This window comes from Strongylocentrotus purpuratus, unplaced genomic scaffold, assembly GCF_000002235.5.
Source record: "Strongylocentrotus purpuratus isolate Spur 01 unplaced genomic scaffold, Spur_5.0 spur5_scaffold_18, whole genome shotgun sequence".
NCBI classification, from domain to species: domain Eukaryota; kingdom Metazoa; phylum Echinodermata; class Echinoidea; order Camarodonta; family Strongylocentrotidae; genus Strongylocentrotus; species Strongylocentrotus purpuratus.
In genome coordinates, this window is record NW_022145603.1 from 3,012,683 (window position 1) to 3,034,127 (window position 21,445).

The 21,445-nt window shown below is 33.9% G+C and overlaps 1 protein-coding gene across 1 annotated transcript; it reads left to right on the forward strand.

Annotated features, from left to right (window-relative positions):
- The first annotated feature begins 51 nt into the window (after window positions 1–51).
- LOC115925367 (fibropellin-1-like) lies at window positions 52–19,923 on the forward strand. Its single transcript, XM_030989061.1, has 18 exons — window positions 52–85; window positions 755–853; window positions 1,841–1,954; window positions 3,322–3,435; window positions 4,099–4,212; window positions 5,263–5,361; window positions 5,903–6,016; window positions 6,867–6,980; window positions 8,137–8,250; window positions 9,377–9,475; window positions 11,143–11,256; window positions 11,725–11,847; window positions 12,601–12,746; window positions 14,145–14,376; window positions 15,662–15,800; window positions 16,322–16,469; window positions 17,885–17,938; window positions 19,376–19,923. Exons 2-18 carry the CDS (start codon window positions 841–843, stop codon window positions 19,409–19,411), a joined length of 1,887 nt encoding a protein of 628 aa, XP_030844921.1. The 5' UTR covers window positions 52–85; window positions 755–840; the 3' UTR covers window positions 19,412–19,923.
- The last annotated feature ends 1,522 nt before the right edge of the window (window positions 19,924–21,445 follow it).

The following is a 21,445-nucleotide window of genomic DNA, read 5'->3' on the forward strand; positions in this document are numbered from 1 at the left end:
TACGTGTGCAGGTAAGCTATACTGTCGAATCAGAGTAAATACCTAGTCTGTGCTGATGGCTTTAGTGGAGATGCTTGCGCAACAAGTAAATCATTTTGAGTCTTTATCTGAATAGTTGTGGTCTTTTAATAAATAAGAGAAGTAGGCCCAAGCCGTTTCGTTTTGTAGTCCGAGGCCAGAACCCGATGATTGAAGCCAGGCTCCTTTTCACCATGATCTTAATATTTACGAGAGCGGGGAGCAGTTCACATTATATATTGACTTTATCTATGAATGGAGCTCAAACTTGGGTCGTTAAGATTATGATGGTGGCTAAAATATCACTTTTGACACTAGGTAAAGTGTCATGCACATTACCATGTTTCGTTAAAAGATATTAGTGTTCTGTCATTTAAGACTATGCAATTATTCACGGACTCCTGATTTTAAGATTCCAGTTTTTTTTTAAATCAGCAAATTTCTCGGAAATCCTTTTTCATCAGACATGTATGTCCCGGTGTGTTATCTACATGATATAAAAGTTACTTTGAACAAAGTTGGTTGTTAAGGTTCCTAAGAATATGGATAGGTTTCTCTGCATTAAGTTCATTTTCTAATTTAAAAGGAGAATGGAGAGTTGACATTCGGACAATAGACTACAGGTCCGTGTAAAGTGTTATGCCTTCACCCTTAAATGTTGTAGCTAATTTACTTTGAAATCCTCTAATGTGCTGTAGGATGTAAATTATTTATTATTCTCTCTTTTGTTTTGCAGCTGTTTGTGGCTCCACTGTTTGCGAGAATAACGGGGAATGCATAAGCGATGGACAGTGTCGTTGTGTTACTGGTTTTACTGGCACTATGTGCGAGACTAGTAAGTTCCCTACCCCAACCCCCCCCCCCCCCCAAAAAAAAAAAAAAAAAAAAAAAAAATGGGAAGTTAATATTTATGAATATATGAAAGATATAAAACATGTGAACAAATGATGATTTCTCGTAGGTTAAACAGATGTACAGGTTAATCTGTATATGTTAATGTGTTATTGTTAATACTAAACTAAGAATGCAGGAACTTTAATTTATTCAATCATATTATGTTGTGTGTTTTAAAGGGGAATGAAACCCTGGCAAGATTTGTAAATTGTGAAACAGTTAATAGGCTATTAACAATGTATGTCTTAAATCTGTGTTGTTCCTTAAAAATAGATGTCATTGTTGATTATGTTCAAGTTGCCCCTGTCCTTGTGAACAAACTGCTACAAAAACAAGCTGTATCCAATACTTTGCGTATGGGCTTTGAATTTATTATTCATTCGAAAATAATATCGCTAGTGATATTCGTTTGTCTCACAATGTGGTCAATAAGGAATCTAAAAGATCACGACGTTTTGTGCGCTATCTGCAACACTTCGTCAGGTGATAAAAACTAATGTAAGCAAGGGTCTTTTATACTTTACGGGAGGCCGGCGGAGCGGTCTATAATTCAATCGATAATTAGAACAATAACGCACAATGCCTATTGGTCGACGCACACGGTGATCGACCAATCACCAGGCTGCTGGTTCGGCCGCTGGCTCGGCTAATGCACCAGGCCTATTGGCCGACGCATACGGTGCTCAACCAATCAACGGGCCGCTGGCTCGGCCCGTCTGCTGAATGGAATCGACTGATGTTTGCCGGCAGGACGGTGAGTGTCATGGTGGCGTATCGTCTGCATCCAAACGAATATCACTAGCGATATTATTTTCGATACTACATCCGCAATGAGTAGTATATTTAGCAATATTATTCTTTGTTTACTGGCTTTAATTATGCTTCAAATTTTAACTGATGTATGATTACTATTTTTTAACCCATACAGATATTGATGATTGTTCTACAAATCCCTGTATGAATAGTGGAGTTTGCGTTGATGAAGTGAACTCCTTCACTTGTAACTGTGCTGCTGGCTATACAGGAGATACATGCCTAACAGGTATGTCACAAACTGGGATTTGTCCTCAGTATTTTCATTCCAGAACACGATTTTTGACAAGATTCTAACCTGTTTCATGATGGATACAACATTTTCATGTTGGTGTTTTAAACAAAGATGTAAAGTCAAACATGCCCAAGTAGCCATGCTTCTATAAAGGCCATCTGTCTATACCAGTAACTCGTATTGCCTCCCTACAAATAGAAATATGGTTCATATATATATATATATATACATATATTTGCCTACTTCGTCTATGTTTTGTGTTCCCTTTGGGTGGCATCAATAGACATGTTTTCCTGTATTTGTGTTAAATTGGCAATCACCCCCAAAGAGTTACTGCTATGTACATGTTCTGTGATATTAAATGATCATCATTTTCCAACTATGATTTCAAATTTGTACAATTACATTCACAGCAACTTATTGTACTGTTAATTAAGATTTGTTTGAGGGTACGATCAGTGTGGCATATTTCATCCTGGTCATATTGATTCTACTTTTGGCGCTAAGGTATCTTTAAACTCGGACAATGTATAGGACATTTCTGCGTCCGTTTTCACCATTTATTCTACCCCCAAATGAAAGATCACTCGCTTTACTTACCCTCTCTTTCTAGTAGGGACAATTCAAGTTTGCCAGACAATCAGGTTTTTTCCATCAAATAATTTCTTTCTTAGGCCAAGATTTTTAAAAAGATTCAACAAAAGAGATATTTGGTTCATTTTGTTCATTTTGTTTTAGAGAAACGTGTTTATTAAATTTTTTTTTTAATGAAATATTTAATACCTTGACTGTCAATAATTTGCATTAGAAAGGAAAAAAATTATTTAATTTTCCTGTTATTTCCCAAATATAGATAAATATGTCAAAAAAGAAAATATTTTCTCATCATTTCTATCCACTTCACTGTCTTTTTAACTGATCATAGCTATTCAAATTTTAGGGCTCAGGCGTCTTGACACTCCGACCATGTATAAGACATGTATGCATTCCTTCTTACGTTCATTTCACCCCAAAGAAAAGCTCATTTATTTTACTCACCGTTTTTTTCTGGCAGGGGAACGGTTTGTCAGACAATAATTTTTTTTTTTTTTTTTTTTTAAATTCTTTTCATGGACACGTTTTTTTCTGAACATACAATTATTAAAAGAGATAATTAGTTAATTTACTTTGTTTGATTATTTATTAATGATTTTGCAAATGAAGTAATTCAATTCTGAACTGCCATTAATTTGCATCGGAAATACCAGTGTTTACTAAATTGTCCTGTTATCCACCAATTTAAAGATAAATCGGTCAAAATGGCAGTTAGTTTACTTGTCATAATTTTCCCATTCATTGTCTTTGAAACTCGATTGGCACAGATATCGATGATTGTACTCCTAATCTATGTATGAATGGAGGAGCCTGTACTGATGGAGTGAACAGCTATACTTGTGCCTGCTTGCTGGGCTTCACTGGGAGTATGTGCGAAACAGGTAAGCTTCAAATTTAAATCAGATTACATTCCTTCATACACACAATTTGTTATGTTAAATAAAATTCAACGATTTCTTTTCTCTCCTTCATCAGGAAATTAAAAATAAAGAGACAAACAAGCAAATTAAAAAAAGGTAACATCTAGTAATTGTAAAAGAAAATTCTGTTAGGTTTTTATTCATTCAGGAACAAAAGTTGTGAAAGTACAGACAAAAGATGGGAGGATGTTTCACATTTTATTGCAGTAATGAGTGAAACAACACTCCTTTTTAATTTCGCGAAGACACATGGCACAGTTGGAGTGCACTTTCATTTAAAAAGCAGTGTCGATATTTAAATTCCAACAACGATCTCATTAAAACAATATTGTTGCTTACCTTTTTTCCGAGGAAGAGGTTGTACTTTACAATAATAATAATAATAATATTCTGTTTTTTTTATATGGCGCTCAATACATCTTTGTTAATGCTTTTAAGTATTTCTTTTAAATCAGGTTAAAAAGGGACATTCAAAGGTAATACAAATTGGTTGTCAATGTTAGAGATTTGATTTTTGAAAAAAAATCCTTCTGACATTTTGATGATTTTAAAACTTTGTAGATAGAAATATCCTTTATCTAATTTGTTGACATATTTTTCACAACTTGTATTCATCCACATCAGACATCGACGATTGTTCTCCTAATCCTTGTATGAATGGTGGAAGTTGTACTGATGGAGTGAACACTTTTACCTGTGTCTGTGCTGATGGCTTCAACGGAGATACCTGCGCAACAAGTAAATCTTTTTTAATCTTTATCTGAATAGTTGTTGTTTTTTAATAAATATGAGAAATAGGCCCAAGCCATTGCGTTTTGTAGTCCGAGCCCAGACCCTGATGATTGAAGCCAGGATCATTTTTACCATGATCTTAATATTTACAAGAGCGGGGAGTAGTTCACATTATTGACTTCATCCATTAATGGAGCTCAAACATGGGTCGCTAAGATTACGATGGTGGCTAAAATATCACTTTTTAAACTAGGTGAATTGGCATGCACATTTCCACGTTCCGTTAATAGATATGTGTTCTGTCATTTAAGACTATTAATGTATTCACGGACTCCTGATTTTAAGATTCCAGTTTCCTTTAAAATCAGCAAATTTCTCGGAATTCCTTTTTTATCAAACATGTATGGCCTAGTGTGTCATCTTCCTGATTTAAAGTTAATTTGAACAAAGTTAGCTATCAGGGTTCCTGAAAATATATGGATATGTTTTTCTGCATTAATAGAGTGGTGAAGTGTGACGTCATCAAAAATCTGTTTTTAGAATTTCTCAATTTTTTCTTCATATTCCGAAAGAACATCAAAAATGATGTCCAAATGTCGAGAACCAATTGAATATGTTAAGTATTGGCTGAGATATGACCATCTGAATGAATATATGTCCTATGGGAACTCAGTGTTATATGCTCTGGCTCCTAACCATTACGAGCCAGAGCATATAACACTGAGTTCCTATGGGGAGTATATTTATTCAGATGGTCATATCTCAGCCAATACTTAACATATTCAATTGGTTTTCGACATTTGGACATTATTTTTCATGTTCTTTCGGAATATGAAGAAAAAATTGAGAAATTCTAAGAATAGATTTTTATGACGTCACAGCTTCGGTACTCTATTAAGTTCATTTTCTAATTTAAACAGAGAAAGGACAATAGACTACAGGTCCTTGTATTAGTGTTATGCTTTCACCGTTGAGTGTTGTAGCCAATTGACTATGAAATCCTCAATTGTGCTTTAGGATCTATATCATCTTTTATTTCTCTCTTTTGTTTTCCAGCTGTTTGTGGCTCCGCTGTTTGCGAGAATAACGGAGAATGCATAAGCGACGGACAATGTCGTTGTGTTACTGGTTTTACTGGCACTATGTGCGAGACAAGTAAGTACCCACCCCCCCCCCCCCCCCCAGCCCCCCAGCCCCCCCAGCCCCCCAGCCCCCCCCCCCCCCCCCTAAAGAAGGGAAGTAAATATTTATGAATATATGAAAGATATAAAACATTTGAACAAATGATGATTTCTCGTAGGTTAAACAGGTGTACAGGTTAATCTGTATATGTTAATGTGTTATTGTTAATACTAAACTAAGAATGCAGGAACTTTAATTTATTCTATCATATTATGTTGTGTGTTTTAAAGGGGAATGAAACCCTGGCAAGATTTGGAAATTGTGAAACAGTTAATAGGCTATTAACAATGCATTTCTTCAATCTGTGCTATTCCTTAAAGATAGATGTCATTGTTGATTATAAATGTTCAAGTTGCCCCTGTCCTTATGAACAAACGCATCGTGAAACTGCTACAAAAACCAAGCTGTATCCAATACTATGAGTATGGGCTTTGAATATATTATTCTTTGTTTACTGGCTTATTATGCTTCACATTTTAATTGATATATGATTACTATTTTTTAACCCATACAGATATTGATGATTGTTCTACTACTCCCTGTATGAATGGTGGAGTTTGTGTTGATGAAGTGAACTCCTTCACTTGTAACTGTGCTGCTGGCTATACAGGAGATACATGCCAAACAGGTATGTCACAAATTTGGATTTGTCCTCGGTATTTTCATTCCAGGACACAATTATTCTTTTAAAAGATACATACTTGTTCATAATACACATAAAGTCAACCGTGCCCACCTACCACCCCTCTATAAAGGCCACCCGACTTTACTGGTTACCCTCATTGCCTCCCTCTAGATAGAAAGATGTGTTCATATAAAGAACCTGTCTAGAAAGGACACCTGCCTACATTGGCCACTTAATTGTTGTGCTTCACTTTGATATAATCTATAGACATGTTTTACTGTATACAGGTCATTCTTATAATTTCTGCACAATGACAATCACCACAAGGAGTTAAAGATAATGCTATATACATGTTTTATGATATTTAAAGATAACATCATTTACCAACAATCAATTTAAATCATAACACTCACATTCAAGACGACTTATTGTACAATTACTTAGATTTGTTTTAAGGTACGATCAGAGTGGCATATTTTTTCCTTATCATATCGATTCATATTTTGGCACTAAGGTTTCTTGAAACTCAGACCCTGTACAGGACATTTCTGTGTCCATTTTCACCATTTATTTCACCTCCACATGAAAGATCACTTGCTGTACTTTCCTGCTTCTTTTAGCACGAACACTTAAAAGAAACTTTCGTTTCATTTACTTCATTTGATTTATATACTAGTAGTTTTGCAAAAGAATTTATTCATTTCTCAACTGTCATTCAACCGCATTTAAAATCCCAGCTTTTACTTGATTTTTCTATTATCGGCAAAACCAAAATAATAAATCTGTCAAAAAGGAAATTATTTTTATTGTCATTTTCATCCCATTCAATGTCTTTGGAACTCAATTTGCACAGATATCGACGATTGTACTCCTAATCCTTGTATGAATGGAGGAGCTTGTACTGATGGAGTGAACAGCTATACATGTGCCTGTGTTGCTGGCTTCACTGGCAATATGTGTGAAACAGGTAAGCTATACAATCAAAGCAGGTTACATACCTACATAAATAAACTCTTTTTTCATAGAGCAAAATCAATACAAATTTGCTCCCTTCTCATCTGGATTTAAAGATGGCCACCCATGTAGAGCCACGTACAATCTCAAATTGGAGTGCATGGTCATTTAAAGAGAAGATCGGATATTGTGATTCCCACAATAAATTACTCTATTTCACACATTGATATCACTTTTTTTTTGTGGTTGTTGAGGCTTTTTTGTTTTTCGTCTGGGGGAAGGGTGAGATTCAAAATAATACAAATTGCTGTTCAATGTTAAAGATTTGTTATTTTAAAGAAATTCCCTCTGGCAATCATGATGATTCTAACACTTTGTAGATACTCAGGGCATCGTTTCAGGAACTGACATAAATACAAGTTCACCGACATCTCATTAAAGGTACTATGTCCCATTTGCAGGCAAAAAAAAAGATAAGCTTAAATTCTAACGGTATTTGAAAGATAATACTAATTTAGAACTTCCCTTAAAAAAGGGGGGCTTGAAAATGTCTTTAAGTGGAAAAATAATGAATATTAGTTGTCAAATCCAGTAAGTAATAGTCTGATTTTCAGACCATTGTACCGAATGGTCATACGTTTTGTGCTGCACAAAGATCAATCAGTTTAATTTTGGCTGTTACAGGAAGTGGGTTATTGATGTAGACAAATGCTGATGTACCTTTTAAAGCTCATTTTATGTGCATGTAAATGTCATTACCAAAGAAAAAAAAAGCCAGTCAGTCACTCAATAGTGTCTGACAGTGAAGTCTAGCAAGTAAACAGGTTTTCTTGCATAATTTGAATATAAGAATACTGCTAACGTTTAAATTTCACAGATAGGACATACATTACATATTCATAATTCCTGCAAAGTTCTACAGAATTTGATGTTGGCTGCAAAAGGAACATAGTATCTTTAGCATATATATGAATTAAGTTAAACATGCGTTTCAATTGGATTTGGGTTAAGACGGTTTCATGAAACAATGCCCTGCCTGCTAAGACAAAAGAACGAAAACGTATGCACCAAAACGCATACACATTTGTAGTTGAAATACAATCATCCGTGAAATATTCCTATTCTAATTTTTAGATATAATTTTAACAACTTGTATTCATCCAAATCAGACATCAACGATTGTTCTCCTAATCCTTGTATGAATGGTGGAAGTTGTACTGATGGAGTTAACACCTTTACCTGTACTTGTGCCTCTGGCTTCAGTGGAGATACTTGTACAACAGGTAAATAATCTTCGATATTTATCTGAAAATGCAGTAGTTTCCTTTTAAATTAGAATGAGAAGGAGGCCTGAGTCATTTCATTTCGTAAATTGGGCCTCAACCGTGAGGATTGGTGCCCGCGGTCTCATAATTATTAGCTCATCCAGCACGTGGATTTCTACATGTGGGACCACGTTACAGAGTTTGTATTGATCAACTTTGAACATGCCATATGCTATAAGCTTGTGCAGATAAAAAAAATAGTTTGAATACACTTTTTTTACATTAGGTGAAATAATGTATTATACCACAGTTTTTTTCTTCATTAAAACATATATAATTGTCTTTTCATTTTATTATGCATAAACTTGTAATTTTCGAACTCTATTTCTTTGAGTGTTTGCATGTCTTCTAAAAAAAAATATGTATGGTCAGGATGTGAATTTTTTTAAAGCTTTTTTGAACAAAGTTAACTGTTTGATTCCTGAAAATATACGGATATGTTTCTCCATGTTTATGTTCATTTTCTAATTTTAAAAAATGAATGGAGATTTGGTACTCGGACAAAAGACTACAGATCCTCTCAAATTGTTATGCCTTCGCCCTTGGGTGTTGTAGCCACTTGACTATGACATCCTCTAATGTGCCATAGGATCTGAATCATTTATCATTTTCTCACCCTTTTTTTTTTTGCAGCTGATTGTGGCTCCGTTGTTTGCCAGAATACACTTTTTTTACATTAGGTGAAATAATGTATTATACCACAGTTTTTTTCTTCATTAAAACATATATAATTGTCTTTTCATTTTATTATGCATAAACTTGTAATTTTCGAACTCTATTTCTTTGAGTGTTTGCATGTCTTCTAAAAAAAATATGTATGGTCAGGATGTGAATTTTTTTAAAGCTTTTTTGAACAAACTTAACTGTTTGATTCCTGAAAATATACGGATATGTTTCTCCATGTTTATGTTCATTTTCTAATTTTAAAAAATGAATGGAGATTTGGTACTCAGACAAAAGACTACAGATCCTCTCAAATTGTTATGCCTTCGCTCTTGGGTGTTGTAGCCACTTGACTATGACATCCTCTAATGTGCCATAGGATCTGAATCATTTATCATTTTCTCACCCTTTTTTTTTGCAGCTGATTGTGGCTCCGTTGTTTGCCAGAATAGCGGAACTTGCGTAAGCTCTGGACTATGTGATTGTGTTACTGGTTTTACCGGTACTATGTGCGAGATTAGTAAGTACTAAGAAAATAATAATAATAATATACAAATAACAAGAAATCAGTAAATAAATAATAATAGTCACAATTAAAATAAGTAATAAATAAGTAAATAGATTATCCATGCATATAAAGAAATACTAAATAATTCAATTCAAAAGCTGATACACATGTTCTTATCAACGACAAAGCATTGGGATTTGATCGAATCCCGAAATATGTTGCTATTACTGTAGGCAATTCAGTTTTCACTCCACATCACTCATTTCTTTTCCGTAGAAGGGAAATGAAACCTTGATAGCAAACTACTCAAAACAAAACAAAAAAGTAGACTTGTGAAAGTTTGAATTAAATCAGATAAAACATGAGAAAATTATGATTTGATTTTTTTTTAAAAGTATGGTCTCACTCTCTTCAAATTAGCTGAATCGGTAATATATCTCTTTGATGTACTGGCGTTCATCTTTCCCATATTTTCCATTTGCACATGAAATGACTAGAATTTTTTTTTTTTTTAATGTATGACTTGGTGATGCTATTTCTCTTTAAGAATAGTTATAATACTATGCTGTCCATTGTGCCTTAAGGGACAAGGCACTTAGAAGAAAAAGATTAATGCTGTACATGACAGACGAGGGAGTTGTCTGCATTACGTCACAATCCACTTATTGCTATTTTGATATTTGCAAAAATGTGGTGATTTCATATTTCAAACATCCATAATTTTCTTATTATTGGGTCGATTTCGTTAAAACTTTTGACATCATGTTCATCTGTTTTTTCTGCTTTCACGCAAACGAAGTTATTACAAGGTTTGGAGTGCCCTTTAATTATGTTAGTTTGTAATAGCATTGTTATAGTTAGTAGTGGGTTGGATTTTAATGTTGATGTTGTTTATTTATTTGTCTTTTGGTGTGTTGTTTTGGGGGTATTCTATTTTAATTTTCTTGTAATTTTCAACAAAGTCTTTGCATTCGTTTTCTTTATTGATAATTTATTCTTAGTTTGCCTTAAATCGTTATTGGTTATATGTATATAGAATTTAGCAATTTATTTGTGTATAATTTCAATATTTGATAATGATAATGATAATAATAATAATAATATTCCGCTTTTATATAGCGCTTAATACAAATGTCTCTAGGCACTTTAAAGATATACTTTTACCCTGGTCATTTGATTCAATACTTAATCCTATTATTGTCTAGGCCAACAGGCCAATATGGACAGCATTGTTTTAACTGACAATGCTACTTTGTTAGAATTTTAAAAACGGATAAAATGAATAAATACAGATTTATTTGGTTTCATTTGATTTGAATATTGATTGCTTATTGGATAATAATTCGTTCTCATGTTTTGATAATTTTAAGACATACGTGAACATGCTATGTTATGTTTTTAAGTGTTGTTAAGGTTGGTCATATACATGTATAAAGCTAGTTGTGAAACATTTAAAAAAACAGCCAGAAAATATACATTATTACACCATCTACTTTAGAGATGGGGCTGTATTATAATTACTTATGTTTTGTAAAAAATGAATTCATATATTCATGCATTTGTCATAAATATAAATTCATTTTCCCATTCATTCATTTATTTATTTTTAATTAATTTATCTATCTACTTACTACATGCATTTATTTATTGTTGTTTTGTATCAAAAATCCAACCATCAGATATCAACGATTGTTCTCCAAATCCTTGTACAAATGGAGGAAGTTGTACCGATGGAGTTGACTCTTTCATTTGCGCCTGTGTTGCTGGCTTTACTGGGGATATGTGTGAAACAGGTCAGCTTAATCATAACATTTTCTTGCCATCATATAAAAGAAGGAAATGGGGATATTTTCTTTCTTTTTGTGGGTACAGGCAAATATATTCCTACTTCTTGTGTTCACCATGATCTCATATTTTTACAACGAGTTCAGCAATTTTTGAAAAAGTTCTCGTAATTCACGATAGGGACAGAGTCTAAACGTTCTTATGTTTCAGATGTTTTTTTTTTTCTCTTGTTTAATCTCAAAATGCGATCTCAAAGAATTTTAAAATGTTATCAACCTTTTCCCAATCACTTTCAGGTTTTTGCCAATGCGATTGCATGTACTGAATTCAACCACTGAAATAAGCCAACGACAATCATCGATATCAGCATTATTATTATTATTATTATTATCATAATTATAATTGTCAATATTATAATCATTAGTAAAGTAACTCATGAGATTGTTTCACATTTTGATTTTACCACTGTGCTATAGATGTTAATGAGTGTGAGCTTAGTTCGAGTCTCTGTAGTGATGGAAGATGTGTCAACGTGGATGGATCATACACTTGTGTCTGCAATGCTGGATTCATGTTAGAGAATGAAAATTCTTGCACTGGTATGTCTAAATACAAGTTTTTCTTTTTCCATAAGAAAAAATATGGGTTTCATGATCAACTTTGTGAAATTAGAAATACAGGAAGACAAAAAACAAACAAATCAATATCAAGATAATTCACTTTCATGCCGAATTGAATGAAGACATAGTTCATTATTCAAACACGAATTTTTATTAGTTTTGGCATGTGATTTCAAAAGTGTATAACAACTAATAATGAAACAAAAACATGAGTAGTATTCAAAATAACTCACACCAGACAGAATGTAGTGGGAATTTGGCCATTCAATCTAGAAAGAAGGCATGCATTTGTAAAATGTTTGCAAAATTTTTCATCAAATGTTAATTGGTCAAACCTATAAACAGTTACCAACTGAATTACTGATACCCCTTATAAATTTGATATTTAAAGGTGGATTAGTTGAATGAGGGACTTTGTTGAATACTTTTAGATGTAACTTGAGAGAAAACTATTTATCAAGTACTTAAATAATTACAAAACTGTTAAGGGTATAAATAATTAAGTCTACATAAATGAAAATGACTTGATACATTCCTTATAATTCATCTGACGAGGCTGGTATTGCATATATTGTACACTTTCCGTCTGTAGTCTCCTTATGGAAATCTTGTTTCATGAGAATACAAAACCGAATGTATTCATGTTTTTTGCATGGAGGAAACACATTGCAGTATCCAAAAATATCTTGGCTTCATGCCATTGTCTTTGTTTTTCTTTCTCTGTATATCCAGCTCTCTCAAGCAGTCTGTCCACTAGTCAAGTGACTGTGCAGATTACAGGACAAAGTCTGAATGGTGAACCCCTGACGTATACATCAGAATTAACAGATAGGACATCAGCCAAATTCATTGAATATGAAGTTGCATTCTGTTACATCGTAAGTATATCTTTCTTCATCAGTAAATGCGAGAAAATTGATGAAAATTTTGTAGACGCAAATATGTACAAGTGGTGTCTCTTCAGCTTGCAAATCCAACACACTACATAATCACCATACATTATATATCACATTAAGATGTCCATACAAATGTCAGGTAGTGCAGTAGTCAACTGTAGACATTGTTTTTATCGTCTTGCCAGTCCGTCCTCCGTTCATCCCATTTTGACAAAACTTGGCTGAAATATGTACAAGTATGAGTATGAAAAGTTGAACTGACTATATTTTTGGTGTTAAACTCGAAGGTCAAATGTCACAGGCTCATCAGTGTGTTTTCAAATACCAAAAATGTATCTTGTTTATGCAATAACTTGAAAACACACTGTAGCAATTCACACCATACTTGGATGAAGTATGCATGAGCATTCAAAGGTGAACTGATTGGATCTTAGGTGAAAGATGTCAAAAGTCACGTGGTCATGAAAGCGTTAAACTTACCAGAAAATATATCTTCACTGCAATAATGGGTTGATGTTTAAGTCAGAGGAGTATTGGTCAACTAACATCCATATAGACAGAGGCATATTGGAGACGCAGTCACATTCATGCTCTTCAGACATCGGAGTTTTCTTATTTTCTAAATAAATCAGTTTTGCCTCCTCAAATTAGCAGCAATTAATATTGCTTCCACTCTTTCTTAGTTTGATCAAACAAATTGGAATATTTATTGAATGAATGAGTGCAAAAGAAAATTTCAAAATGTAAGTTCAAATTGCCAATCTGTACACGAAAATACATTGATATACATTTGCCACACTCCACCCAGGTGAAGTCAATGGGTACCTGGTAGGAATTTATTCCTTGAAATGCAAGAGCGCCGTATAGCAGCCGTGCTAAAGCTAGGGTAATAATCGGGAGCGCCAGGAGGGTCAATTCTAACTGACATGAGCGCTATACAAGAACCCAATATTATTATTATTATTATTATAAATGATTACTTATAATCTAATCGCTCCGATTTGAGAATGGCACAGTGTTCTGCATCTGACAATTTTTGGGGGGTGATTTTTCCTGTTTCTGATCATGTTTAATGTGTCCTTCTTAGCGTTGTAGATCTAAAAGATCATGCTAAAATGTCATTGCAGTAAGAGGAGATACTGTACTGCTATGGGTTATTAGTGTTTTATTTCTGATCATTGTGATGTTTCCAGAACCTCATAGTTTACATTAATGTGTGTGCACTACATAATCAACCTTTCTCTATTGATTTTTCAGTGCATAATTGGAACTGAACTCTATCTTTGAAAACAAAAAATAAAGAAAATATATTTTCATGAACTACACATATGTATACAAGCATAATCTGATTCTGTTTTTCTCTACTTTCTCATTCATCAGTTCAGCCAATATGTAAGGGAACAGTTAGGTTCTCAACTTGTCGGTGATAATTGCATAGTGCTGTCATTAAGCGAAGGTAGTGTAGTCGGTGACCTGCAAATGGAACTTGCCGCTGACAGCCAAAGTGTAGCAGATGGGCTTGCTGTGAGTGTTTCTGCTTTGTCTACCAACATTGATCAAATGTTATCAGCTAATGGTCAAACTCTTCTGGTATCGTCTATATTGTCAGAAGGTAAGAGTAAAATCCAGGCTTTTTTCACCAGCCATTCTTCTCTTAAGACACCTTACAAGAGGATATTGTATTTCACATACAATATATATTAGCTTTATAGTTCTCAAAACAAATAATTGTGTTGATTGTGACTGGGTATCTTGAAATGAGTTCACTTGTCTGCAATGTATAAAAAGCCACTTCGCAAATGACAGGCAATACCAGAGGACACAATCAACAGGTCGATTTTAGATACTTTTTGTATCAGAAATTAGTATAGCCTTGCAACTGTTAAACATTTGTGATTTTTATTTGATGGTCCTTAATTATTTGCAATATCATATATCTAGGATTAATTGGTAATCAACTCTCTATCACTAAGGACTGGAGTGAGTATTTGATGCAACCAAGCGATAAGATGTTGTGTTCAAGATGCACTCTAACATACAGCAATTAGTGTTTGTTTTTCAAATGTTTTTGAGACAAATAAATGTAGGCTTCAAATTATGATATATTTGAGTGACTTGCATTTAAACCTATTGTTATGTCATCATGCAATATTGAATCAAAGATGGTTATGTATCAATATCAAGGCAAGAAAAGGCATTGTGCTGGTGCACATGGAGTTTGACATTGTCCAATCCATGGGATTCGACCCCTGTGCAGTCAACCGTGAAGAGATGCCCAACAAAAATGGTACCAAAATAAGCTGGAAGAATGACGCCACTTATTATATTCCATACTTATAGTTCTATGAATTAGACAATTTCAAAAATTGTACACATATAGCTGTCGAAGCACATGTAGTATTCAGTAGACTGTATTATTATTATTATTATTATTTGTTCATATTAGAGTAGTTTTATGGAGTTCTTGTGTTTTCTACTGTCTATACCTTGTCAATAAATAACGACAAAATAAGTTGGTCAGTTATCAGAAGAATTTGAATCATTCCTATATCTTTGAAATGAATGATCAATCAAATTGCCAGAACGGCGGGGAATGTACTTCTTCTGGACAGCCTTGTAATTGTCCAGCTGGTTTTACAGGAGACCTTTGCCAGAATGGTAAGTTGTGTGATTAGTCATTTTTAGTGTGTTTATGCTCCCTCTCACTCATTCTCCCTAGGCATACACGTTTATATATATATATATATATATATGATTTTATATACAGTTTCACAAGAAATGGATGTGAGAGTACTCTCTTTTCTTTGCACAGTCACAACTGATTTTGCGTACATGTACATGTATATTTGTCTGGTCTTGTTTTTCTGAATCGCATATCTGATACATTTATTTTGCAGCTTCTCAAGGATTGTCGAATGGAGCCATCATTGGTATTGCTCTCGGAGTTTTTGGTTTTGTTCTCGTCCTCATAACCTGTGTCTGCTGTGTTTTCGTACAAGGTGTTAGACAAAATCAAGCAACAAAACTGATGCTCGCGTGAGTATTACAATAAATTTACAAATAAAAAAGCTCAAGCTATTACTGACCACATCTTTGATTTCAGTATATATGACGACTTTACTTGCAAGATGATAGCTCTAGACTTGAATCGGATAAAAAAAAACATTAAATGGTAGTTTTATGTTGACAATTTCATGATGGCAATGCCTTAAAGTATGGGATCTATATATGTATTTTTGACTTGCTTTAGATGTATCTAGAGGTGCCTTGCCAAGTGATATTTAACTCTTCTTGACATTTTGTATGCATGATAGTTAGAAACTATCTATCAATCTATCTATCAATCCCCTGTCTATGTGTAAATACCGTACCTCTATCGACCTGTCTACATTTATTTATATAATTATAAACCTTATCTTAGAGATGCAGTGAACCACTTGATTGGCCCATCACAGTTCTCAGTGATGGTCTTCTGTCTCGACACATTTTGTAAATTTGGTGATGCTATTTTTTTACAATGTTTACACTGATGAAAAACAATGTTGTTGTTTTTTCAGTGAACAACGGTATGAAAATCCAAGTAGACAAAATAGAGGCTTCTACGGAAACGAATCTTTCAATGGTTCTGATGAGTACAACTCCCTTGAAGGACGCCGGTATGCTGTTGGTCAAGCATTGGATCGACTGCGCGGAACTGATTCACAGGTACAAACCGTTTCCTTGTCAATTTGTTTAACGCTTTATATACCCACAGAGGTAAAAGAAAGGAGTGGAATCAAGCCACTTTCCTTTGACCCCATGCTACAAGACGTCGAAAAGTTATGCGCTAATCTGCAACTGTTCACCAGGTGATGAGATAAAAGAGCACATGAAATTTCAGGATTTAGAATTTTTACATCCGAAAGTGGTATCCCAGCAACTGTTCGCTGTCCTTTTCAATGATTTCTCATCAATTGTTGAATGTGTAATGAGTAGAACAAGCGAACACAAACTTGTGTAATTTCATCCTTTTTACAACTGCAAAAATACAAAAAAAACACGCATTAGCAAACTTAATGTTGTTGAAGATTGTAAATCATGGATTAAATAATTAGTGGGACATTAAAACATGCACAATGTAGCGCGTTATCCTAAAATATTGAGTTTTTGTGAGGATCTAATTTTTCTTTTACCAAATCTGGCACACAAATTATAAGAAGGGCGGAGTACTCAATTTGGAAAATTGTTTGATGCACTATTCCTAATACAACCCAATATAAAGTTTATAATTTTGACTGAAATTTTGCCCATAATTGAATATTTTGTAATAAATTTATAACTGGTGCCTGGCCTCCAAAATTCCCTGCAGTGGAAGCGCGGCTAGGAGCATGGAACTTCAAAACCAAGTGGAATGTTACACATCCCATTATTACGCGTTAGAACTCACGAATGCGTTTGAATAAATTACTAGAGTTTCCACTTCATTTTCCATTGTAGCATTGTGTGCTTGAAACAAAACAAAAATCATTATGCAACATATACAATGAATTTGCCCCCGGCACAGCAAGGGTTATCAAAATGACAACAAATATTGAAAACAAAACAACCCTCATCATCGAAAATAATCAAGGCGTGGATGGTGAATGTGCACCCCCCCCCCCATCCCGTACATAGCCTCCAGGACACATACCACTGCTTGAAATATCAACGTAAATGTCAAAATCTGAATATCAGTAAGGAATTATATTCAGCTGCACAATGAATGATCACATTGAATAGACCATTTTACTTACTCTTTCAACTTATACACGTTTCTTCTCCCCATTACCAGCCATTCCGTTCACCTGCTAATAATTGCATCTCTATGAATGAGATCCACTTTGCTCACATTATTTCGTGCTATGTTGGTAAATCCTCTGGCAAGTTCTTGAGTAGTCAAGAAAAACATTTTTTTTAAAGTATGCATACAATTGATAAACAGGTCTAGTGATTTTTTTATTATTATTATTGTTCAAGATACAACTAGATTCTTGATTATCTGTTTTTAATCACTATACTTTTCGATTTAATGATTTTATAGATTATGTTTTGAAGGAAAAAGAAATTATCAAGTCTTGTATTATTGTTTGTCTTCCCAACAGCGTCATGAAGATCGCAATTTCAGGACTCCCTATGTGGTAGATGGGAGTGAAACGGTATGTAGAAGATTATTTGCATTTGACAATGCTCTGCGTTCATAGTGTCATTTATCAGGAGAGTTTGGCCAATCATATTTGAGTTTGGCCAACCATATTTGAGTTTGGCCAACCATATATGAGTTTTGCACAGTTTTGCAAATACTGCTATGATGGGCAGACACTGAACAAAAATACACTATGTTCTGACCAACTGAAATCAAGTTGGTCAAACTCTTGTGTATATGGCTCTGAGTACTTGTAATACGGTATGCCACCTGTCAGATGTCATGGGCCAATTTAGGACTTCTGGGCTAGACATAAAATCTGAGCTCTCTCGGCGGCGTTGTTGCGTGGCCTTTTCACCCACTGTTTGTGGACATTTGATGCATACAGAGTCATCGAATGAAGAACATTGCAACGTGTCAACTCCTTTCTCCCTAGAACTATACAAGATTGGCATAAGTTACCCCTTTAAATTGGTGGGAAAGTTAATCTGCCCTTTCAAAATTCTTTATATGTATTATTTAATGTTAATTTAAGTAATAATAACGATCTTAGTTTGTAATAGGGCTTGATACATTGGCAATGTCTCTAAGCACTTGTTATAGTATTACCATTGGTCATTGGATTTAGGCTTGCCTGCACACAATGCATGCAAATGTTGGCACATTCTCCTGAGGTGCCAACAGCCCAGCCAAGTGCCGTTTTACAGAAAACCACAATGCTAAGCAAACTGCAGTGACTTTCGCATCACAAATACCTTGGTAGAGATTAGTAAATGTGGATTAATTCCAGTCAAAGGACATTATTGCTTGGCTTGGATTCGAACCCTCAACCCTTGGATTAAAAGTCAAGTGAATGGACCACTATATCACGACTTTTCCACTTTGACCATCTTAGGAAAATGACCCATTCCCAGTCTTAATATACTGGAATTACTTTTAATTAATGTATAAGTTATTTTACAATGCTTGATATGTCACATTTGTGTCCTTTCTCTAACCCCTCATTTATTATTTCTATTTTAGAGTGCTCTGATCACCAGAAATAGATTATTTTATATGTTAGTAGTTCCATGTTGTATCACTTGATTCCAAATATGAGTTTTAGAGATATTACTTTAAATATTTTAACTTAAATTATTATAACACTCTCAATTGATATACAAGATATTTGTGAGTAGACTATGGAGTATGCAGTGCACCCTCAGCACTCGCTTCTAATAGGGCTCACACGGAACCAAAGTCCAACTTGGGTTCCACGTGCACTGTTTTATATCCTTACCTTTTAACCGTGAATCCATTAGATGCCTGGTTAAATGTTGAAGTTTGATTTATTAATTCTAGCAATACATAACTTAATTGTGTTAAGTGATTGGTACACTTTAATACCAAAGGATATGTATTTTCTTTCAAACTTTGATTTTCTGTTTTGTTCTACTCTTCTTTATTACAGTACAATGATGTGGAGCGAAATCCCATGCATTATTAATCACCAAGAATCTTACCTTCGGACAAAGAACGAATATGACAACGGAAAAGAATTTAGTGAATTAGTTACGTCTTATGGATAGATGGGTTCTCTTCTGGATAGGCTGAATATCAAAGTGTATACAATCATATTATTAGATTAAGTAAGGGCTTACTTGCATTTGACAGATTGACTGATTTAATTGATGTAATCATTCCAAGTCTCTGTTACAAACAACCATACTATTTTATCAATTAACGGCTTACTTGCATTTGACCGATTGGCTGATTGAATTGATGTAATCATGTTAAACTCACATCACTTTAAAAAGACTGCTTTTCAGCAAGTCTGTGTTACAAACATAAAACTGATGTTATACAGACCAAATTGGATATAAGTACATGAATAATTTCAATGTAATTTACTGTATCTGTGAATATATAAGGGCTTCATTGTTAAAGATGAAGTTGAGTTCTGGTCATGCGATTGCATTGTGAAAGAAACGGTGTGGAATCGATAAGAAAAGGTTGATCATCTAGCATATAAGAATTTATGTGTATTGCAAGGTTCTGGAATCATCAAAATGATAAGAAATTTAGCCAAGTCTTGGTAAAGTTACAAACACTGTACACAGAAAGATGTATATGGGACTACACGAACACGTGGCGTAAAAAGCCGGCCCCCGATTTTTACGATATTACATGCATATTTAGAATATGAAGGCATTTGAAGAGCCATGCTTTTCAGGGAACATGTCTTATCTGATGTTCTTCCACACTTGCATAATAAGAATGAGTAATGCTCACAAATTATTTTTCACCTCTTCCCAGAACTCAACCTTCTCTTTAATCTAGAAATGGTTTGATATCATACCTTTATTGATCAAGTAATTTATATTCATGTTACAAAAAATTAAAAATGTGGTAAAACATGATTTCACCCAAACTGTTATTTAAAGAGCCAATTCCTATCACATGCTTTTAACGTGTACCAATTTTAAGTCTTTAAATAGTACGAATTTTTTATAGTTTTATTTCAATTGCTTATGGTAGCGAAAGTATAACACCTCCTCTCTCTCTCTCTCTCTTTCTCTCTCTCTCTCTCTCTCCCTCTCTCTCTCTCTCTCTCTCTATATATATATATATATTAGATGAATACACTATTTAGCATTCTGATTTTGTATGAATAGATTAAAATGCATATGATGTAGAAAGGAGGGCTATCAAGTAAACAGAATAGTATGATCATATGGGATCAATCCATGGCGCTAAAACAGTACAAACAGTCATTTTAAATCTTTCCTTTATGAATATAAATAACATTATTTACCTCTTGTACTTTTACCTGAGACATTTTTGCCAGGCAACAAAGTAACCCCCTTGATAGGCTAAATATCAAAGTTTATACAATCATTCTATTATATTAATTAAGGGCTTACGGTATTTGCATTTAACCGATTGACCGAATAAATTGATGTAATCATGCTAAGTCTCTGTTACAAACGATCATACTATTATACTAATTAAGGTTTACTCAAATCAGTCTAAAAATACTGCTTGTCAGCAAGTCTTTGTTAAAAACATAAAACTAATGATAAAGAAATATTTTAAGATAAATGTTAAAAAGAATTTAATACGATTTTCTGTATCTGTGAGTGTACAAGGGCTGCATTGTTAACCAGGATGGGTTCGATATCATATATGTATTGATCAAGTAATTTATATTTATCTCACAAAACATCATGAATGTGGTAACATATGCTTTCTCTTTAACTGTTATCTAAATAGCTGATTCCTATCTCATGCTCTTAATGCGGATCAATTTTAAGACTTTAAATAGTACAAATTTTCGATATATTTATTTCAAATGCTTATGTTATGGGGGAGTATACCATCCCTCTCTTCTCTCTCTCTCTTTATATATCTATTAGATGAATACTCTTTTTAATTGATATGGTTTTGTATGAATAGATTTATTTGCAAATTATGTAGAAAAGGGCTTTCAAGTACCCAGAATAATGTGATCATATAGGGTAAATACATAGCACTAAAACAA